The sequence below is a fragment of the Emiliania huxleyi genome (genome assembly GCF_000372725.1).
Source record: "Emiliania huxleyi CCMP1516 unplaced genomic scaffold EMIHUscaffold_7, whole genome shotgun sequence".
NCBI classification, from domain to species: Eukaryota; Haptophyta; order Isochrysidales; family Noelaerhabdaceae; genus Emiliania; species Emiliania huxleyi.
In genome coordinates this window covers 535388-557622 of record NW_005196756.1, presented here as the reverse complement: position 1 = coordinate 557622, position 22235 = coordinate 535388, and the positions used below count along the sequence as shown (strand labels likewise).

At 63.6% G+C, this 22235-nt stretch overlaps 4 protein-coding genes across 4 annotated transcripts; 2 read left to right on the top strand and 2 right to left on the bottom strand.

Moving 5' to 3' along the window:
* Positions 1-1321: 1321 nt before the first annotated feature.
* Positions 1322-5628, top strand: EMIHUDRAFT_96724 (hypothetical protein; the record flags this gene model as incomplete). The annotated part of the gene is made up of 4 exons (XM_005761822.1): positions 1322-1499; positions 1835-1904; positions 2308-2782; positions 5293-5628. The coding sequence occupies 4 exons, from the start codon at positions 1322-1324 to the stop codon at positions 5626-5628; spliced, it is 1059 nt and encodes a 352-aa protein (XP_005761879.1).
* Positions 5629-6662: 1034 nt separating this feature from the next.
* On the bottom strand, positions 6663-8617 carry EMIHUDRAFT_197883 (cyclic nucleotide-binding domain protein; the record flags this gene model as incomplete). The annotated part of the gene is made up of 5 exons (XM_005761821.1): positions 6663-6707; positions 6782-6820; positions 7100-7207; positions 7326-7353; positions 7644-8617. The coding sequence occupies 5 exons, from the start codon at positions 8615-8617 to the stop codon at positions 6663-6665; spliced, it is 1194 nt and encodes a 397-aa protein (XP_005761878.1).
* A 2116-nt stretch (positions 8618-10733) lies between these two features.
* Positions 10734-12569, top strand: EMIHUDRAFT_420576 (hypothetical protein). Its single transcript, XM_005761820.1, has 2 exons — positions 10734-10768; positions 10844-12569. The coding sequence occupies exon 2, from the start codon at positions 10847-10849 to the stop codon at positions 12209-12211; it is 1365 nt and encodes a 454-aa protein (XP_005761877.1). The 5' UTR covers positions 10734-10768; positions 10844-10846; the 3' UTR covers positions 12212-12569.
* Positions 12570-14537: 1968 nt separating this feature from the next.
* EMIHUDRAFT_197879 (hypothetical protein) lies at positions 14538-15326 on the bottom strand (the record flags this gene model as incomplete). The annotated part of the gene is made up of 1 exon (XM_005761819.1): positions 14538-15326. One exon carries the CDS (start codon positions 15324-15326, stop codon positions 14538-14540), a length of 789 nt encoding a protein of 262 aa, XP_005761876.1.
* Positions 15327-22235: the final 6909 nt, after the last annotated feature.

The following is a 22235-nucleotide window of genomic DNA, read 5'->3' as shown; positions in this document are numbered from 1 at the left end:
AAGAAGAAATCATGAAGGAAGATATTTCTCATCCAAACAAACAAGGCACGGGCCCTCAGCGGAGCTGGGAAGAGGACCGCCGCAAGCGGCGTGGCGTGGAGCGGTTGTGCATCCCTCCGGGGGCCCCTCTGCGCCGGGGAGGCGTTGTTGGAGGCTAGGACGCAAGCGTCCGTCGCCCTGTTTCAAACTCGGGGCCCACTCCGCTACGCTCCGACCCGAATTTGGAGGGCCTGAAAGTTTAAGGTGTTGCTGCGCAAAAGGGTCGGAGTGATGCCACAAGCGGACTGGCGTCGTGGGGGTGATAAAAACATTTTTGTGTGCGTATTTTATTAAACTTCTTTTCTGGGCTAACGAACCCCTGCCACATTGTGAAGTGGGCAGAAAGAAGGTGTGAACAGACAGGCGGATCGAGTGTGAAGAGACGCCATGCGAGGAGAGCTCGATAGACTCGAGGGGCCAGGATATGCCGCGAGGAGGGCGGAGTTGCGCCGAAAGGCGAAAGAAGCCGCGAGAACAAGGGACCGGCAGGCGGCGGCATCGCAGGACGAGGCAGAAGAGAGCGACGCGACAGAGGAAGAAGTGACAAGGGGGAGAACGACGAGAGTGGGACGACCGCGAGGTGGCATGAATCAACCCATGAATGAAGGTTGCAGCGAGAAGCGGCGAGAGACTGCGAAGAGAGATAGGAAGAGGCGGACACCCAAGGGTGGGCGACGGCTAGCGCATCACACACCTCTCCTTAAAATCCCTGTGTGGTGGCGGCGTGCCGTCCTCCCATCGTCCCCTGTTTTCTTTCTTTTTTTAGCTTTGCTTTTTGGTAGGCCGCATCGCGACGAAGAGTGCTGTATACGTTTTACCCAAAACCGAAACCGAAAACACGAATCTCCAAACCAAAAAGGGATGAAATCCCTTATGGATATAATCGCCCAATTATCTCAGGAATTGGCCAAGCCCTTTTTTCAATCAAGGCCCCCCGACCGCGTCGAACTCAACGGCGCGGGCTCTCGGCTACGGGACCGGCCCCAGCTTCGGCTGAGGGCTAACAAGCTTCCGAGCCCAAATCACTGTGAGAGTCCATGAGTGTTAGAGTTGTTTGGTATTGCTAAAAATCTCTCTCTCTCTCTCAACACTCACTGGCACGGACCACCAAGAATTGGCTGGGGTGCAGAAGCAGCGTACCTGTGGCACAGAAGACACGAAAAGAAAGGGAAGGTGGGATCGGCGGACGGGGACCGGGACGGTTGAGGCTGTCAGGGGCCAGTACACGGACGCAGAGGGGAAGTGCCACGTGGAGGCGCTGCTCTTCGAGGAGTTCGGCGCAATGAGCGCGGGGGTGGAGGAGCTGCTGATGCGGGTGGCAGAGGTGGCGGGCCGGAAGCTCACGTGGTGGCAGTACGACCAGACGTCGTGGTCGGCGCGCGAATGGATGCCGTTTGCGCTGCAGCGACTGTCGGTGCAGCTCTGGACGGCGCTCGCGGACGAGGCACAGCGCGCCATTGGTGCGGGGCGTCGCGCGGCCGAGAGGGACCGCGCGGGGGGGGGGGGGGTAAACGGGATGGGGGGCTCTAAGGGCAAGGGAGTGGGGGGCGCCCAGTAGGGCGCCGACACCCCAGCGTAGAGGGCCTCGTGTGGCCCTCCTTTGTATATATAAAAGAAAGCGAGCGGACGCGGTCTGCCGGGCCCGTTGCGAGGCTCGGCGCTCCGGTCTCATCTTGCGTTGTTGCCCTGAGCTCTCCGGTTTCCATCCATTCGAAGACCGGCGCCTCACCTTGTGTGGGTGCGACCCATCGCCTGCCCTGCCCGTCATCATTCATGCATGTCCATGCATTTCCAGGCAGCTCGCTCGTCCGTCCGTACGCATTCCTGCCAATCTATTGGGCGAGGACTGACCGCAGCTCTGGAAAGTCAGTTTTAGGGCTGCCGACCGGCGGTCTCGATCGTGGGGTGTATGTACTCAGAGAGCGAGATCTCGGCGGGGCGCTGACCGCTGTTCGAACGCGCTCCTCGGCATAGTCTGCCGAGTCGCTGAGGAGCGCGGTGCTCGTGCCGGAGGGGTCGAGATCCATCCTGGCGACCACCGGGGCCCAGCTGCGCGGCGCGCTGGCCGCGCGGGGTCTGCCCAAAAGCTCCATGCACGTGTCGAGGTTCGGAGATTGTAAGGGAAAAGAAAGCGAGCGCGTAGCGGCCTCACGCGCCGGCCTTTTTCGTTTGGTGGGCGCCTGCGGCGTCCCGGACATTTACAAAAATGCGCGCCTTTGGCGACGCCTCGCGCGCGCCCCCGGGCGCAGAGAATTCCATCGACCGCAGGCTGCAGGAGATCACCGTCGTCACCCGACGTCACAGGCTCCGGGTCAGTCTGACCCTGCTAACGCTTGGCGCAGCGCTCTTCATCGGGAGCCAGCTTCTGCTCCAGTTAAACATGGCCGAGGTGGGCGTGCTCGCAGACGCATCCCCCTGCCTCTTGGTAACGCTCTTTCCGATTTCGATGGCCTCGGTTCCCATCATGTTGCTGCCGTTGCAGCCGTCTGACAAGCGCAGCACGCTGACGGCGGCCTCCCTGCTGTGCTGCCTCTGTGCCTATTATTCCGTCGCGCTGCCGACGTGGACGGCCCTAAGTGGTACCACAGACGAGCTGGTCATTAGCCGCACCGCTGCGCAGACGCTCGTGAACTGTTTTTGGGGCGTCATCATCTTCCGGACGGGGCCGGGGTCCAAGTCGGTAGTCGCGGCTTTGCTCGAGGCGGCGCGGCGGCGCGAGGGGCTGGGGAGGGGCAGCCGGCGGGTGATCCGCTCACAAAACTCCCGCGCTGCCCTCACCGGTTTGTGGTGGGCGTGGCGCGGCTCGACTGTCAACATCGCCGCCCTCGAGATTGTGTTTGGCATCGCCGCCGCGATCGTTAGCGCAACGCGAGACGACGCCGCGTCTCCAGAGCCAGAGCCCCCGTCTCCAGAGCCAGAGCCAGAGCCCCCGTCTCCAGAGCCAGAGCCAGAGCCCCCGTCTCCAGAGCCAGAGCCAGAGCCAGAGCCCCCGTCTCCGGAGCCAGAGCCGACGCCCAACAGCACGCGGCGCCTCTCTTCCGACGACGCTGCGGCAGGCGCGGGGAGCACAAGGGCGCTACCGGGACGCCCTCGGCTGAGGCAGCTCACCTCTTCGTCTGCGCAGCCGCTGGCGCTGCTGCGCAGACAGCCGGAGGGTCCCCTGCTGTGGCCGCAGCCGGGCCGCAGGTTAGAGCCCTCCGCCCCCTTCGCCTCCATCGCCTCCCCCACCGTCTCTACCCCCGCCGACGCTTCCGCTGCCGCCTCCCTCCCCTCCCCCGCCATTACCCCCGCCGTCGCTTCCGCTGCCGCCTCCCTCCGCTCTCGGCTTCCTCCTTGCCCCCCCCCCCCCTTCTTTCCTTCGAAACACAGCTCCCCTCTCTTCCACCCCTTCCTCCCGCGCCAGCGGCCCCTCCAAGCCCTCTGCCCCCCCCCCCCCCCCCCGCACCCCGTGTGCACCCCCCGTGAATGAGACAGAGCGCCGGCGCGCGCAGCGCGCGGCGGGGCTTTGGTTTTATGGGCAAACACATGCAAACGGGACGGCCTGCGCAGCCTCTAACGATCCGACAAAAAAATTAAAGATCCTCGAAATGTAGCCAGAAACCTGGGTCCCCGTACCTGCTGAAAAGTTCTTGGTGACCCACGACCGGCCCCAGCTTCGGCTGAGGGCTGAGGTAGAGCCCGACAAGCTTGAGCACTTGAGCACTGGATAGGGTCGATTCCGCATGGTACGGGACCCCATGAACACCCCAGTGCATGCCGTCCGCCACATGGGCTGCCATCCAGCATACACAAGGCGCAAGCTTACCAAACGGCGGGAGGTGGGGCGACGAGTTCCTTGGACCCCGGGACCGCTTGTTCCCGCGCTCCTTGTCGAATGCTGCTCCTCTACTCCTCCCTTCTCTGTGCTCCCGTCAGCACGGTGCACTGGGCTCCCCAGAAGAAATCGGGCCGTGTGATGTACGGTGAAGGGGCGGGCGGACAAGGTCAAGGAGAAGAAGAAATCATGAAGGAAGATATTTCTCATCCAAACAAACAAGGCACGGGCCCTCAGCGGAGCTGGGAAGAGGACCGCCGCAAGCGGCGTGGCGTGGAGCGGTTGTGCATCCCTCCGGGGGCCCCTCTGCGCCGGGGAGGCGTTGTTGGAGGCTAGGACGCAAGCGTCCGTCGCCCTGTTTCAAACTCGGGGCCCACTCCGCTACGCTCCGACCCGAATTTGGAGGGCCTGAAAGTTTAAGGTGTTGCTGCGCAAAAGGGTCGGAGTGATGCCACAAGCGGACTGGCGTCGTGGGGGTGATAAAAACATTTTTGTGTGCGTATTTTATTAAACTTCTTTTCTGGGCTAACGAACCCCTGCCACATTGTGAAGTGGGCAGAAAGAAGGTGTGAACAGACAGGCGGATCGAGTGTGAAGAGACGCCATGCGAGGAGAGCTCGATAGACTCGAGGGGCCAGGATATGCCGCGAGGAGGGCGGAGTTGCGCCGAAAGGCGAAAGAAGCCGCGAGAACAAGGGACCGGCAGGCGGCGGCATCGCAGGACGAGGCAGAAGAGAGCGACGCGACAGAGGAAGAAGTGACAAGGGGGAGAACGACGAGAGTGGGACGACCGCGAGGTGGCATGAATCAACCCATGAATGAAGGTTGCAGCGAGAAGCGGCGAGAGACTGCGAAGAGAGATAGGAAGAGGCGGACACCCAAGGGTGGGCGACGGCTAGCGCATCACACACCTCTCCTTAAAATCCCTGTGTGGTGGCGGCGTGCCGTCCTCCCATCGTCCCCTGTTTTCTTTCTTTTTTTAGCTTTGCTTTTTGGTAGGCCGCATCGCGACGAAGAGTGCTGTATACGTTTTACCCAAAACCGAAACCGAAAACACGAATCTCCAAACCAAAAAGGGATGAAATCCCTTATGGATATAATCGCCCAATTATCTCAGGAATTGGCCAAGCCCTTTTTTCAATCAAGGCCCCCCGACCGCGTCGAACTCAACGGCGCGGGCTCTCGGCTACGGGACCGGCCCCAGCTTCGGCTGAGGGCTAACAAGCTTCCGAGCCCAAATCACTGTGAGAGTCCATGAGTGTTAGAGTTGTTTGGTATTGCTAAAAATCTCTCTCTCTCTCTCAACACTCACTGGCACGGACCACCAAGAATTGGCTGGGGTGCAGAAGCAGCGTACCTGTGGCACAGAAGACACGAAAAGAAAGGGAAGGTGGGATCGGCGGACGGGGACCGGGACGGTTGAGGCTGTCAGGGGCCAGTACACGGACGCAGAGGGGAAGTGCCACGTGGAGGCGCTGCTCTTCGAGGAGTTCGGCGCAATGAGCGCGGGGGTGGAGGAGCTGCTGATGCGGGTGGCAGAGGTGGCGGGCCGGAAGCTCACGTGGTGGCAGTACGACCAGACGTCGTGGTCGGCGCGCGAATGGATGCCGTTTGCGCTGCAGCGACTGTCGGTGCAGCTCTGGACGGCGCTCGCGGACGAGGCACAGCGCGCCATTGGTGCGGGGCGTCGCGCGGCCGAGAGGGACCGCGCGGGGGGGGGGGGGGTAAGCGGGATGGGGGGCTCTAAGGGCAAGGGAGTGGGGGGCGCCCAGTAGGGCGCCGACACCCCAGCGTAGAGGGCCTCGTGTGGCCCTCCTTTGTATATATAAAAGAAAGCGAGCGGACGCGGTCTGCCGGGCCCGTTGCGAGGCTCGGCGCTCCGGTCTCATCTTGCGTTGTTGCCCTGAGCTCTCCGGTTTCCATCCATTCGAAGACCGGCGCCTCACCTTGTGTGGGTGCGACCCATCGCCTGCCCTGCCCGTCATCATTCATGCATGTCCATGCATTTCCAGGCAGCTCGCTCGTCCGTCCGTACGCATTCCTGCCAATCTATTGGGCGAGGACTGACCGCAGCTCTGGAAAGTCAGTTTTAGGGCTGCCGACCGGCGGTCTCGATCGTGGGGTGTATGTACTCAGAGAGCGAGATCTCGGCGGGGCGCTGACCGCTGTTCGAACGCGCTCCTCGGCATAGTCTGCCGAGTCGCTGAGGAGCGCGGTGCTCGTGCCGGAGGGGTCGAGATCCATCCTGGCGACCACCGGGGCCCAGCTGCGCGGCGCGCTGGCCGCGCGGGGTCTGCCCAAAAGCTCCATGCACGTGTCGAGGTTCGGAGATTGTAAGGGAAAAGAAAGCGAGCGCGTAGCGGCCTCACGCGCCTGCGAGAGCTCGACGGCGGCCGTCATCCCTCGGCTGCATCTCGGCTTCACCTCGGCTCCACCTCGGCTACATCTCGGCTTCACCTGGGTTGCACTTCGGCTGCATCTCGGCTTCACCTGGGCTGCACTTCGGCTACATCTCGGCTTCACCTGGGCTGCACTTCGGCTACATCTCGGCTTCACCTGGGCTGCACTTCGGCTACATCTCGGCTCCACCTGGGCTGCACTTCGGCTACATCTCGGCTCCACCTGGGCTACACTTCGGCTACATCTCGGCTGCACCTCGGCTACATCTCGGCTGTATCCGCGCCTGGAAGAGCTCGAGGCATTGCTGCGTCAGCGGCCTATAGTGCAGCTATAGTGTGAGTACACCAACATTTTGGGCGGGAGTACGGTCTCGTGCCGCGTACTCGGAGCACCGCGTGAATACACGCGGCTACGAATACCGCTGAATACGGCCGCAGACAGCCGAGTGCGTCTCCTCTCGAGTGCCAGTTGGGACTGCAGCGGTCCCCATCCCGCTTCTAGGCTCCTCGGCCCGAACTCGCCGTCCACCTCGAGCGCGTCGGTCCCAAAGTAGACGTTTAGCCGCCCCTGCGCCAGTCAGTCAGTCAGTGCTACACACGCCCTAGCACGGACCCTCTGGCCCATCTCGGGCAATCTCGGGCAATCTCGGGGGGTGATCTCGGGGGGTGAGGGGTCAGTCAGTCAGTGCTACACACGTCCTAGCATGGACGACGGGGCACACACGCACTCGCGGAGCACAGGGCGTTGCACACGAGGCGTTGTGTGCGTCCTCAGGGAAGGGCATCACCACAGACAAAAGTGTAGTCGGAGGGAGGGGCAGGTTTCAGCGGTGGGCCGCTCCTGCACCGCCGCGACCTTTTGCCTCCGCTCGTCCCAGATGACGAGCGGCGGCTCGTCCGAGCCCCACGTGCCGACGTGCGCCGTCCTCAGCGCCTCCACCCGCTGGTTGAGCGCCTGCGCGCAGAGGAATGGCGTGACGGGAATTAATCCCGATTAGGCGCCCGCGACACACTGAATACCCCGGGCGGGCCTCCGCTCCGGGGCTGCTCTATCTCCATTGTCTGCACGCAACCATGGTTATGCCCTTCACACCCCCAGCCCTCGTGTCACCGTTGTCCAACACCTTTGGGTGTCACACTGCAGTGACGGGTCGCAAAGTCTCTCTCGCCGCCTCTCCGCCTCGCCGCGCGGGCGCGCCTTGACTCCCTCCCGCACCCCCTCGCCCAGCAGCGTCTTCGAGGCCGCATCCCGCAGCTCGCCAAACCCGTCGCTGCTGCCGCCACGCCGCCGCCGCACCATGCCACCCATCGAGGCCGAGGCGCCGCCGCCGCTGCCGCCGCCCAGACCTGCGCCATCGCCTCCCCCTGCTGTGTCGGCTGACGCGGCGGACCCGGGCTTTGCGCTCTCCCCCCGCTCGCCCGCCTCAAACTCGGAAGCTGACCAGCCCTGCAGGGCGAGCGCGCGCACGTGCGCCTCGCCGGTGATCTGGTGCAAGTTGCGGTAGCTGCGGACCTGCTCGCGTTGCTCCTCTGAGATGCTGCCCTCGCTGGTGAGCGCGCCGATGATAGAAGCATACCGCGCATTCCACAGCTCCTCCATCTGCTCGCCGTGCCGCTGCACGCTCTCGGTGTTGGTCGAGCTCGACGCCTCGAGCTCGAGCCGCCGCGTCTTGCGCACCACGTCGGCGGTGATGGCGCCACGGATGCCGCTCGCCAGCGCGTCGGAGGAGTCCATCAGCTCGGAGAGCACGCGGCGGGACCACACTAGGACTGTGGTCTGCTCGCTCGTCTCGACGTGCGCGACGCCGAGCACGGGCGAAGCGAGATGGATGCCGCTAGAGAGGCCCATCTCGCCCACAAACTGCTGCTCGCCGAGCGAATGAGTGAACTCACCGCCGCGCGAGACGGTCGCGCCGCCAGACACAATCAGGAAGAGTGAGTTGGACGGCTTGCCCTCCTCCTGCAGCACCGCCCCCTTGCGCAGTGTCGTCCACGTGCCCGCGTGCAGCAGCCCGTCGAACTCCACCTTGCACATCCCGTGCGGCTGAAACACGTCGCGCCAAACGTCGAGCGCCTGCTGCGGCAGCTGCTCGGCGCGCCGCCGTTCCGCGAGGATTTTGGTGATGTACGCCGAGTTGATGAGCACAAAGACGATGTTCCACCGAAACGGGAGCCAGAGTGGAGAGCCGATGGGGTGGAAGTAGGTGAAGAGTAGGGTGGCGCTGCCCGCAAAGACGGAGAGCACGCGCAGCTGCAGGATCTCTGGCTCCAGGAAGGCTGAACCGGAGAGCACAAACGCCGCGTGGCCGCAAATCTCGCTCGGCGAGAGGCGTCCGAGAAGCGGAATTCGCCGCCGCCGCCGCATCCAGGCGCCCAGGCCCTCGGCAGCTGCTCCCTCAGTGGCATTCGCTGAGGGAAATGGCCGTGCCGCGCTTGCCAGACGTCCCGGAGGGCCGCCACCGCCTGCGCGGCGCGGCGGAGCTACGGCGGCCGATGCTGAGGAATGCCTCGCCTTAAGCCAAGAGCGAGCCCACGGCGGCGCTGCTCGGGCTCGGAGGCAGTTACGCGTCAGCGACCGGGGCATCGGTCGGTGTGTCGGTGGCGCGCCTGGAGGGCGTGCGTTTTTTTCTGAGCAGGCGACCTTTTGAGCACTTGAGCACTGGATAGGGTCGATTCCGCATGGTACGGGACCCCTCGATCGTCTCGCCCTCCCTCACTGGTGTGTTCATCGGGGGGGGTCATAACAAACACGGTACAGGATCGAGGTGCACGCTGCCGAAGCAGTGTCGTCCCCCCTCTCCCGACGGCGATGGCGGTGTGACCGATCGAGCTACAAGAGGAGCTTGGTCAGCAGGATCCGGGATAGTCAGATGCACTACCTCACTGGGCCTGAGACCATCGTACGACGCACCCATCACCGTCTCGGATTTGTGTGGAGTCGACCTTTTATCTAGTACCTACCTACCTACCTGAGGGCCCAACTTGAGAATCGTGCTTTTTTGGGTTAGGGATGAAGGCGAAGGACCGATTACGGTGAAGGACCGCAGGTTAGGGACCGATCGCCGCCGCTCACGCCAGCGGACGGCCGTCGTCAGTGATGTTAGCTACGCCACCGTCTGCCTCGTGCGACATGCGCTCGCCGGCATCGAGCGAGCAACGTGTTCGACCGACCGGCTTGCTGTGTGGACGGCTTCTTGTGGCTCTCTCGTCGAGAGCGTTTTGCGGCCCGGCGGGTGGGAGAACATGTGTCGTTTGATGTGTCACTGTGTACCTCATGTCAGTCTTGATAACAAGTACGGTCGATCCGTCAAAGCGATACACTCGTCACGATCACGTTGGACGGCTTGCACGGAGCCGTTAGCACCTTTGGCGATTCTCGCTCCCCATCGAGCTCTTCTTGCCGCACGGCTCTTCTGTGTGCCGGCACAGAGCTCCGTGCAAGCCTTCCAGCGTGATAGGAACGAGTGTATCGCTTTGACGGATCGACCGTGCTTGTTATCCAGACTGATATGACGTACACAGTGACACTTCAAACGACACATGTTCTCCCACCCGCCGGGCCGCAAAACGCTCTCGACGAGAGAGCCACAAGAAGGCGTCCGCACAGCAAGCCGCTCCTCGGAGAGGCGAGCTCGCTCGATGTCGGCGAGCGCATTGCGCACGCTTTGGACGGTGGCGAAGCCAAAAACACAGATGGTGGCCGTCCGCTGGCGTGAGCGGTGGCGATCGGTCCCTAACCTGTCGCTCGCGGTCCCTAACCCAAAAGTGGTCCTTCGCGCTTTGGTCCCTCACCAAAAAGCACGATTCTCAAGTTGGGCCCTCTACCTACTACTTGTGTGCTCACCACTACACTGTGTGTGGGGGGTGCCCCGTGCCCGAGCATGCTGCATGGTGTATGTGGGTGGGGGGTCTCTGCGTGTGTGGGACAGACGTTGTTGTCTTATGCGCGGGGCTTCCTGCGGGGACCGAAGACCGTGCCGCCGCCGCCGCCGCTATGGCTTGGAGAGATGGCGTCGAAGCTCCTCCGCCGCCTGCTCCCCGGCCGCGCAGTAGCTCATACGCGCTTCAGCTCTGCCGCCTGCTGCGCCTGCTCCAGCGCCGCCGCCCGCGGCCCGCCGTGCTGGCGTGCAAGAACGGCACCCCCACACACAGAGAGAGAGAGAGAGACGCGCTCTGCATGGTGGGACATAAAAAAGAGAGCGAGTGCTGCGACGCGTCGACGCTGTCGCGTTAAAATCCCTGTGTGGTGGCGGCGTGCCGTTCTCCCATCCCTCCCTCCCTTGTGTTGTCGTTTTCTTTCTTTCTTTTTGCCGCGCGCGACTTTCTTGGGAACGGCGGTGGGCTAGAAGCGGTTTGTAGCTAAAAACTCTTCCGGCACGTCCTCGCATTCGCCGACGCCGGCCGGAAGTTACACAAGGAAACACCAAATCAGGACAAGGATCTCATCCGCCTTGTTGTTACACCCCCCAAGCCGGAAAGGCCTCGCGTCTGCCGACAGCCTGTCCTCGTCGCTCGAGTGCGCCTGCCCCGCCGCATTCACCAGCAGCCTGCCGCACCCCAGCGAACCACCACCCTTCAATCCCCACGACAGGTCATGTCCACCGTGATCATTGTCGACCCGATCTCCACCGGCGGCGCCTTGGCGGCCGAGCTTCACTCCCGCGGCATCAAGATGATCTGCGTTTGGTCCAGCGAGGTTGGCGAGATGCGGACGCACGTCCCCGACATCGCGAAGCACCTCTCGTGGCTCGCCGTCCTCGAGGAAGGATCCGACGGGATCGAGAGCCTCGCCCTTCAGGTCCAGCAGGTCGTGAGCGAGTCGAAGACCGAGCTCGTGGCGTGCCTTGCAGGCGGAGAGCCAGGCGTGCTCTGCGCCGATGCCCTCTCCTCGGCCCTGAACCTCCGCTCCAACGGCGTCGAGCCACAGCGGCGCAACAAGTCCTGGCAGCAGAAGGCCGTCCGCGCCGCCGGCCTCCGCGCCACACGAGAGGCGTCGGGCACGTCTGTCGACGACGCGTGCGTGCAGGCCTTCCTCTCTTCGGAGCAGTACCCGATCATCGTCAAGCCGACCGAGTCGGCGGGCAGCGACGGCGTCAAGAAGTGCGCAACCAAGGCGGAGGCGGAGGCGCACTTTGAGGTCCTCATGCACGCGCAGCACCGCGTCGGCTCGGTGGGCGCCGCAGTCATCTGTCAAGAGTTTCTCGCGGGCGACGAGTACGTGGTGGACCACGCGTCGCGTGACGGCGAGCACAAGCTGGTGATGATCTGGAAGTACGACCGCCGGCCGTGCAACGGCGGCGACTTTGTCCTCTTCAGCATGGTCCCCGTCCCATCCGACGCGCCCGAGGTGGCTGGCTTGGTCGCGTACACGCGCGGCGTCCTCGACGCGCTCTCCCTCAAGCACGGCGCCTCGCACGCGGAAGTGATGCTCACGGCGGACGGGCCGTGCCTCGTCGAGATGAACTGCCGCGCGCACGGCGCCGACGGCGTGTGGGCGCCGCTCGCGCGCGCCCTGACCGGAGGGTACTCGCAGCTGGACGCAGCGGCCGACGCGGCCCTCGACGCGGCAGCCTTTGAGGCTCTGCCCGGGCGCTACGGCCCCTTCAAGGCGGCCGGCCAGTTCACGCAGCTCGTCAGCCGCTCCGAGGGCACGATCGCCTCGCTCGCGCCGCTCGACGCCGTCCGCGCGCTGCCCTCCTTCCAGCACATGCAGGTGTCGGTCGACGTCGCCGTCGGCAGGCGGCTCGTGCGCACTGTCGACCTGTTCACCGCAATGGGCTTCGCGATCCAGTGCCACGACGACCCGGCCATCGTCGCGGCGGACGTGGCGGCGATCCGCGCGATGGAGGAGGCCGGCGCCCTTGTCGAGCTCGTCGAGCCGAGCTCGTCGTGCTCGTCGGAGGCCGACGCAGGCATGCCCATCAAGGCCGACCAGCGCGTGCTTGTGTCGGTCCAATGAGCGCGGCGGAGCGCCCGCTCGCTGTATGCGCGCGTTCGAGCTGCGTGTGTGCACGCGCGCTGTGAGAGGCACGCACGAGACCTGCTTGTGCTTGCAGAGTAGTCTCTCTCCCCCTCTCTCCCTCCCTCTCTCCCTCCCTCCCAGCCCTCCCTCTCCCTCCTCTCCCTCCTGTGAGCTGCGTGTGTGAGTGTGTCTCCTCTCTCTCTCCGCGCCTCTCTCTCTCTCTCTCTCTCTCTCTCTCTCTCTCTCTCTCTCTCTCTCTCTCTCTCCACTCGAGTCAGTGGCCATGTCCCTATTGTCTAAAATGTGTCGGTGGACACACCGATTATTTATTTGTCTAAAATTTGCGACATCTTTTAATGCGCGGATTCTCTTTTCGCACAACACTGGGCACGGGACTGGCGCGCACTGGCAGGCGCGTAAAATTCTCTTTTCGATCTGGTATCGGCAGTTCCGTCGCCGGCCCGTCGTCGCGACGGAACGCAGTCGTGCGGGAGCCCCTCACCGCGTGCAGCTGGTGCGCAGCGCCCTGGGAATCCCGCCCTAAAGACGGCTTGCCAATCATGCTGGCAATGACAGCTTGCCTCGCAGCACCGCTCAACTCGGATGGGAGCAACGCGTTCCTGCGTGAGAGCCCAGAGGCGCACAGAGCCCAAGCTGCTGAGGCTCTCCACTTCTCCCGTTCCCGCGACTCGGACGATCCGGACCGTTGGTATCTGGGCAAACACATCTCCGGACCCGGCTGGTATCCCGGCAAGGCTCTCAACGAGGAGGTGATGAAGGTGGATAATGACCGGGACGGCATTCCCGACTCCTTCGATCTGGACTCGGAGACGCCCTCCTGGCACGAGCCACCGAGACGCGCAACAGAGTACTTGAACAATTCCGCCTTCAACCTGTTGATGATATGTACCTTTGAGCCCGACATGGGGTCACCAGGCACCTCGCCCACATCGCCCGCGCCCTCGAGCCCGCGCCCTTTCATGCGGCAGCTGAGCCCATGCGCGGTGCCGCAATCAGGCAAGGAGGTGGTCTGCACAGTTGACATTGGCTCGAAGCCCATCACGTGGCTGTGCGGGTATGCTCTAGCACACACGGTCGAGACGGCTGAGGTCCAAGTGGATGAGCTCCATGTATGTACTGCTCTTATAGGCTCCTGGCCGCGACGCTCGCCATTGTCCTCTTCTACCCCCCTCGCACCTTCCTACGCGTTAGCGACTTGGAGCGAGTGGCCCCGAAGAAGGCGATGGTATGACGGCCGCCCTGTGTGACGGCTCAAGAAGGAAATCACTCACAATGATTTGGGCTCGGCAGCTTGTCAGTCAGCCCTCAGCCGAAGCTGGGGCCGGTCCCGTAGCCGAGCTCAAGGTGCCGCTCTGTGTGCGACATGCGATAAGCGAGATGGTGGGCTGGAACTGGTCCTGGAGCGTGTGTGCCGTGCGTCCGCGTTCGTTCCGCGTGCGTGCTCGCGGCGCTTCAAAAGATGAGGCGGCGAAAAATTCTTTTCTTGCGACTTCTCTCTCATGTATGTGTGTGTGTGTGTATATGCTGCGCGGCTTGCCAGGCGCAGCACGGGTACTCAAAGGCCTCAACGCGACACGGGCGCGGGGGCTCGGGCCTGCTGGGTTCGTGCCGGCGCACCGGCTGCGAAGCACTGCTGCTGAGAATAGCTCCGCGGCTGTGACGACATCCCAGAGCTTTCCGGTGAGCCCTCCGTGGCAGCGGGTCAAGTATGCGGAGCTGGAGGTGTGGGACTCAGCAGAGCTGGTGGCGCTCTCCGCGCACCTTGTCTCGGAGCGCGCTCGGCTGCACGAGGTGTACCGCGTCGCAAAGCTCGAGCAGCGCAAGGTGGCAGCCGCAGAGCGGAGAAGAGAAACCTCTTGCCCACCACCATCTAGACTCACCTGCACCCCCCCGCCCCCCCGGCCCCGCTTCTTCAGGTGCTCTGGAAGGACGCCCAATTCGACCTACGCCGGTTAGACCGTCTCGAGGGCTGGATCGAGACCATAAAGCGGGACACGCGGCGCACGTGGTGAGCTCGGTCAGGCGTGCGGCGTGCGTGCTTTGGTGGAAAGCACGACGTTAGAGGGCTGAGGGCTATTACCCCTCTCACCCCAAAACAAAATTCTCGCATCCGGCAGTGATCAAAGGTTCTGCCGCACACGCGAATCTGTGTGGGTCCGCGGGGCGCGGGGCCTGTGTCGGGGGCTGTGTGCGCCGGGGCGGCGCTGGCCGTGTGGCCGTTGGCACGGCACCCCCCACGCCCCTCTCTCGCTCTGGCTGCGCGCGCGCGGCACATCGCACGAGTCCATCCGAGCCTCGACGACTAGTCGCTCGCGCTGGACGGTCGGTTGGGCTTCTTGCGCACCATCTCGCAGACCGACTCGGTCTCGGTGCAACCGAAGGACGAGTAGGGCCGCGGGCGCAAGTTGCCAGCCTCGCGCCCGCTCAGCCTCGGTGCGAGGCTGTCGGGGTGGATGCAGCAGCACTGCGCCGCCTCGTCGGGCAGCTCGATCCGAAGCGGCACTCGGGGCGGCACGCACGAGACGCTTCGCGGCGGGCCCATCTGCCATGCACATTTTGGCACCTCCTTGGCCAGCTGCTGCAGCTCTGCGCTCCTGCCGTCCGCCTCGTGCACGCAGGCCTCAAAGTCGCGCTGCGCGTCGGTCGGCGCGCCGCCGTCGTCGTAGAAGCGGCCCGCGTGCACGCCGGCGAGCGAGTAGGTCTCGTGCGTCGCGTAAAAGTTGACCCAGTGGTTGACTTCGAGGCACTGCGAGAGGGTGAGATTCCCGAGGTCGTCGAGCCCCTCCGCGTCAAAGTCGGTGTCGAGGAAGGCGCGCGAGGCATCCCTTCCGTCCGCAAACCCGCGGTACCCGCCCCCAGACCCGTAGAACTGAGCGCCGGACGTCACGTTGAAGACACGACCCACCACGACTGCATAGAGCGTCTCGTTGGACGCGGCAGCCTCGATTAGCTCCTCCGATGTGAAGACGCGCGCGTTCGCGTCGGCAGCGGCGGCGGCATCATTGGGCTCCGCTCTGCCATGCGCGTCGACGGCAGCTTGGTCGGCGCACGCGCACATGATGCCGGCGCTGAGCACGCAAAGGCGTCTCATGGCCGCGTCACTCGCTTGGAGCACCGTCTACTCGCTTGCGGCTAAACCGTATGCTGTCGCTAGTTGCTTGGAGAGGCTCGGCAGGGGAGGCGACGCCTTCTCCTCGAGGTGGGGGGTGGGTTGCCGTGCGGTGGGGTGGGTGGGCGGCGGGCGTGTGTGTGTGTACTTGTTACGTGAAAACCCGCTGGGACCCGGACGCCAGCACACACGGCTAGATTTCATGGCGGGCCGCCTAGGCCCTGGGGTCGGAGGTAGAGTCGGTGGGGGTGCCGCGCGCGGCGCGGGCTTCGCTGTCGGGGGCGTTTAGGGCGGGGTCGGGGAAGGAGGGTGGGGTCGGTCGCATGTGTGTGTGGGGGGGGGGGGGGGGGGGGTCGAGTAGGGGCGGGATACGGCCAGCCGCCGAGCCGGCCACTGGCAAGATTATTCAAAGGACAAAGCGAACGTCATGCGCCGCAGCGCCGGCCGCCGAGAGAGCGAGTCAGCGCCGTCCCAAAGCTCTACGACTTGAGACCCTCCTCCCTTTTGGTTTCTCCTCCAATGGGGCTAGGAGTTTGTCTTTCCTTACCTTACCTGACCTCTTACTGCACATCAAAAGAAAAAGTGGCCGCGACAGAAGGAGGTTCCCGCGGGACACAATCGTGCAGTCCGGCCCCAGCACCAGAATGCTAGAAGGGGACGACCCGGACACGAGTAGTAGTATGGCAGGCCAGCTGCCGCGCTAGTCTGGCACCCCCGCCCTGGCACCTCACACTCCAGGCGGGGCGCTACCTCAGAACGTCGTAAAGACACACCCCCGACCCCTGCGCGCCCGTCCAAGTCATCTCAACATCCACGTCTCCCGTGTAGCGAAAGCCGGCCTCGCGACTGCATGGCAAAGAGCGCAGCGACGCGATTCTGCGCAAGCGCCGAGCTTCCGCCTTTAGCTTGTGCACGATCTGGGCCATCAAGTCATCACCAAAGCACAAGGAAGATAAGTAGATGTGCGTGGCGTCTCTGACGTCAGCCTCCAACAGGTCTGCTTCAAGCAAATCTAGATCTCCCATCATGTCAAGTGAAATGTCTCGCGTGCGTCCTGCCCGTGGCTGATGAGCCAACGCAGCCTGCCTGAGCCTCCTGGCCTCGCCTGAGTCAAGCAGGTGCTGCCAAGCACGACGAGCATGGGCCGAGCGCGATGAGGATAGCTCAACTCCGACAGCTCGGCGCACGCTGGGCCACTCCAAGAAGGCCTGCACCACCAGCTTGCCGACGCCGCTGCCGAGGTCCATGAACACCACGTCGTCAGCATCTGGGGAGTCAATGTCCAAAGCCCGTGCTAGGGTACGGGCGCCCGCTGGAGTGACCTCGCCATACGTGCTGGGATCTCCAAACCCAGTGCTCACGACTGAACGGAAATCGCGAGCGGTTGGAATGCCGTCGGACCTGCCAAAAATGTCCTCTGCAAGTTCGAATCCACTATGATCATCCCAAGCGCTCCGCAAAGCCTCGTCCACAGAGGCGCGATGGTCCGCAAGATATCGCGGCTCGATCTCCATCGCGGCGGCAGATGCTTCATCAGACGCATTGCTGGCGAATGCAGCCATTTGCTCACATCGGCGCGTGAGCGCAGTTCGATGCCAGAGTCGCGACGCAGTGCGCGGCGATCGAAACAGCCGCGAATGCATTCGGAGGATCACGACTTGCGTGAGCGACCGAGGGCTTTTGGACGCGCGTGTTTGGACGCGGACGACCAGAGGTGGAGTCGGGGGGGGGACCCTCCCTCCCCCTCCAGCCTCCTCCTCCGAGTTTGAAAAAAATGTTCGAGTATTAGCAAGCAAAAAGGAGTTTGAATCCTCGCGGGGGGGCCGCAGTGTCGACCAGCAGAGGGTGGTTGGTTGGTGGTTTTCGTAAACGTAGTCGTGGCCCCCCGCTACGTCGCACGAGTGCAACCGGGTAGCGCGTAGCGGGGGGCTACAAGATTGGGTGCTGAGTGGAGACAGGAAAGTGCATTGGCGACAAGGAACTACTACGTACGATGTGCTGACAGAGTGGAGTGCTGAAGAACACTACGACGTGCTGACAATGTGTATACCGCGCATCGCATGCACTCCACTGAGCCCGCTAAGCCCCGCCCGGTAGCCCGCGTCGCCATGAACCAAGGCATGCAGTGGCGAAAGCCTGTCAAACTTGAGACGCGGCGGCGAAACGGCTTGACAGACGACGTAACGAAGCAATTGAAACGCTAGACGACCAACCAAGATCGAGCTGTGAATTTCCTTCGGTTAGCCGCCGAAGAGCCAGACGAGTAGGCATGGCAGGCATGATGAGAGAACGCCACTTTACTTACTGTCGTTCGTGCTGAGTTCTAATCCCTAGCAACCAATGTCCAGCCACGCGGGCTCGCCATCGCGCCTGATGACGGCGGGGCCGCCTCTGAAGAAGGCGTGGCACCAGTTGATGTCCGTCGAGAGGAATGGTCGGAGACACCCCGCGCCGCCGCTGCTCATGAGGGAATATGCCAATCTGAGACGGCAGGGGGCGGTGGTGAGGGAGGAGGCCGGAAAGGGGCGGTGGGCGAAGGGTCGGTGCAAGCCTTGCAGCGTTGCTCGAGAAGCTGCCGAGGAAGGCGCTGCCCTCACTCAGCAGGTGCATGTCCACCATATAGGATTGGAACTCGCGCCCCGCGTCAACGATGCCGCGCACCAAGCCCTGCTCGATCCGGACGAGGCCGTGAGCCGCGAGCCGCGCCGCCGTCGGCGTGACTGGCGCATGCGCCACGTTCAGCTGCGACGCGAGAGCGCGCGCCGAGTCGACGACGCTCTGCGAGGGCGTGGAGAGGTAGACGGAGCGGAGGCCATACTGGGCGACCAGCCGCCGGGCTAGGGGCAAGTAGTGGCGGAGGTCTCGGCAGTCGCCGCGGTGCGTGCACGCGTCGCCCAGGCGAACCTGCGCAGAGGGCGGTTCCAAGCTTCCTTAGGGGTGGGCTTCCAGAGCGTGCAAGGTGAGAACGGAGGGCAGAGAACGAGAGGGTGGGAGAGGGAGGAGTGTGTGTGCACGTGCAGCGAGAGGTAGGGCGCGCGAAGCCCCAGCGAGCTGCGCGCAGCGTCGAGCGCTGCGTCGAGCCGCGCCCCTGGCCGCGTGAGAAAGTGGAGGATCTGCGAGAAGAGCCAGAAGCGGCCGTGGCGGGTGAAGCGCCGCTCGACGCGCTCGAGCAGCTCGCTCTCCTGGAAGCGCTGGAAGTAGCTCGCGTCAAGGCTCAGCTTGTGGAGGCCGCCGTTGCGCCGCCGCCGCCGGTACGCCCTGATCCTCCGCTGCTCTCCCTCGTCAAAGAGCCCGCGATTGAGGCGGCCAATCCACGCCGCATCCGGATCTCCCGACGGCAGCGGCTGCTCCTCGCTCGGCTGCTCTTTCCGCGGCCGCCGAGGGCTCAGAAAGCCCTCGCCCTCGCCCTCGCCCTCGCGCCGCCGCAGCACGCCGCTTCTCTCATCGATGGTGAAGGCGGTGGCGGAGGGCAGGCTGTCAAAGTAGCAGGCGAGATCCTGTGCCGCGCAGCCCAGCGGCGCCCAGAGCGCAAGCCGCGGCGCGAGGAGCGTGCGATTCTGCACGAGGCATTGCAGCACCTATCCACCGGCAGGTGTGCATACGACGTGGCGGACGGACAGATGGACTCCTCCTGCTGCCCAACCGGCAGCACGAGGGAGTGGAGGAACGACCCGGCGCCATACTCTGCGGTGTGCCTGGTCACGAGGCACGCGTCGGCCAGCCGCAGCTCTCGCCTCTCAGACAGCTGACGAAGTCGCCGCAGGAGCTCGATCGCGTCCTCGTCTGTCTCTGGACCTGCAGGGTCCGCAGGGATTGCACGGTGTCAGGCTGTGAGCCCACAGGCCGGGGTGCCTGTGGCCGTGCGGACGTTGCAGCTCGGCGGCGGACAGGTGCGTGCCCGAGCGGTGCTCCATCACGAAGTCGGGGAGCCCTGCTGTCGCACGCCGTTGCACCGAGTCGGCTGTGGCGTTGTAGTCCAGCGAGACGAGCGAGACCTGAGTCGAGGGCCCCGCGATGCAGAGTCGCGGGAGAGTGCCCGTCGCCATCCCGGTTCCTCGCGGAAGCAAAAGCAATGCAATCCGGATATATCATTAGCTCTGGCGAGGTACTTCCAGCCTGCTGTGGGAACAGCTGACGCAGTCTCGCCGAGGCTCGCCCCAGCTCGGCCAGACAAAAACCCCGAGAGGCGTGGGAGTACCTCGCCAGCATTAGCTTGTATTTTGGGTCGTCTCCAGTATATTCCAATGTACGCCAATGTATATGCCGGAGGCCCCGAAGCTAATCCCGGGGCGAAACAAGAGTATGTACTGTCCACTATGAAAGTGTGAACAGGTGGGAGCAGCAGCTTCTGACCACGGCGCCGCAGGCGCCTGTTGATAGGTCCAGGTGATAGCCCTGGATAGGCAATGCATACGCCTCACTGGGCCTTAGATCGCCCGACCGCGTCTCCCGGTGCTCTGCCGTCGGATTTGTGACGCCGCCGCACCGCGCCGCGGCCGGGGGCCCTCCGGAGGCCGAGGATGGCCGTGGCGGACCAGGACGAGCTCTGGAAGGTGGAGTGTCAGTGAGTATATTGTAGAGACTGACCATGTGCACAATATCTCTCAGTCTAGCTAAGCCAGGGGAGGCGATGCCGGGGCCGTACAGCAGCTTGACGGTGCTTCGCCGGCGTGCGTCCCGGATCGGTGCCGGACGGGGGACCAGGGGAGGAAAACGGAGGGCCGCAGCGCCGACGCCGCTCTGATTCGACTTTTAACTTCATTCAAACAAAGACAGTCGCACGCGCCGCAGTGTGCGACTGTCAGGAGCGGATCCGTCAGTTAGTCGTGCTCACGCCGGGATCGTGCCCTCCGCAACCTGGGCAGACTTTCGCCTTGGACAGTATCTAAAGGGAATGCAGTCGAGGAGGGGGGGTGGGGGGGACGAGCGGCAAGCATTGAGGGGGACAAGGCGGGCCAACGGCCAAATCGACCGCTTCATGGAGAGGCAAAGGACCGCTTGCATAGTGACGCCCTCGGCTGACAACTGCGCGCATTTGGCAGTTGTCCGACGGTTCGTGGCGTATTCGAACGCTGACCGGGCACACGGAAACGGTGTTCTCGCAGCGGTGAGCCCGGACGGCAAGCTCATTGTGACGGCGTCGTCGGACTACACGGCGCGTGTCTGGCGGCTGTCCGATGGTGAATACCGTCGCACGTTGCTCAGTGGAGAGTATACCTCAAATGGCCGCCAGACAAGTCATTTTGCCTGCGTGAGCTCGGTGGTGCTGACTCCTGATGGTCGGCATGTTGTGACGGCGTCGCACGATAAAACGGCGCGAGTTTGGAAGCTGACAGATGATGACACCGGCGATGGGTATTCCGGATCCTTCCTGGGTCCAGGCCTGTGTAACTACACCGGCGAATCCACACCGCATCGAAACCTCCCACGGCAGAGACGCGTCCACATTAGCGTGGGCTTGCCAGGGTAGCAGCCGAAGCTGACTCCGTACGTACATGGTGCTCTGCTCCGTTGCTCTACGAGCGACACCACACACCCAGTGGCCGTCGCCACTCGTGCTCGGCAGTCGCACGTGTAGTTCGTCAAGCCCGGTGGATAGCCGCAGAGGATATCCGTGCCTGTGCTAGCTGCTCCCACAATGATGCGCCTGCCATCTCCGTGCACCACCGAGCGAAGCGCCTTACCTAAGAGTTGTGCTGGCAGTTCGGCGTCTCGATTCCACGCTTCATCGAAGGTCGGCTCGTTTCGATAGGGGTTGGGAAGTACGAGCCGCTTGTGCCTGAACGTCGGAACCAAGTGCCGGGAGAAGCAGTTCAAAAAGTACCAAGGCGGGCTATCCGGTGCCTTGTGAAAGCCGTAGTTGACCACCTCTATGACTGTGCGACCCGGTAGCATGTGCATGCCGTTGATGACATCAGCCCCGTGCATCGAGACAAAGACGTCGGTCCGCCGCATGAGGCGCACCAGCTTCACCAACGGTAGCTCGCCGAGCACTCTTGTGCGACAGTGGACACGCCAGCCCGAGGGCAGCCTGATTTCGGGGCAGGTCGACACGAGCGCGTCGATATTTTGTAGCGAACGGCCGTGGCTTGAGTTGCGCTTTGCAAAGAGCAAGTGAAGCACGCCGTGCGTCGCTGAGAGTCGCGAGGCGCTGAGCGACGGAATTGGGAAGCCCAATTGCGCGTCGAGCGTCGTCACGCCGAGCCACGAGTGCTCGCCCTCGACGTGCGGCGGCAAACAGAGGGAGATGCGGGAGTAGCATGCGGAGGCACAGCGCGGAAGCGGGTCGATGGCGTGATGCACAGCAAATGGACCTTTGCGATTGCGATTGTCTTGACCGTTGTTTGTACCTCGGAAGACGTAGCTGCCGTTACGCTCAAACGTGCAGACTTGGCGAGTCCGACGCAGCGGCTCGTACAGCCGGGGATATAATGCGCCGGAAATGGCGAGCGTGCTGTTGGGCAGCTGACCTTGCGCCATCGTGTACCCGAGTGGAATTACCGTCCACATGTACGGATCGCCGAAGCCCGCCTCCCAGTTTGGCCAGATCATTGTCAGCTCCTCGCCGGCTGCACGCGCCCGATGCAGCTGACGCCGGCGCTTTGCGGTTATGCGTTGCACTGCGAACAGGTCCCGTTCCAAATGCCGGAGCTTGAAGCTGTCGAACGGGTCGGCGAGGTGCCACAAGGCACCGATTGCTGCATTGATCTCAGCCTCGGCGTTGTGTCCATGCCCGTCAATGCGAAACGGTCGGTCCGATTTTGCGCAGGAGCTCGAGCAACTGGGTGACGGCTCGTGCAGTGTGAGGCACGCATCCGACAGTCGAGCGCACGTGAAGGCGGAGAGCCGCCCCGGTTGCCAAGGCGGCTGGGGCGAGTGGAGCATTTTCGG

Coding starts and splice junctions, on each gene's coding strand:
- EMIHUDRAFT_420576 (XM_005761820.1), top strand. CDS start 10,847: ATGTCCACCGTGATCATTGTCGACCCGATCTCCACCGGCGGCGCCTTG.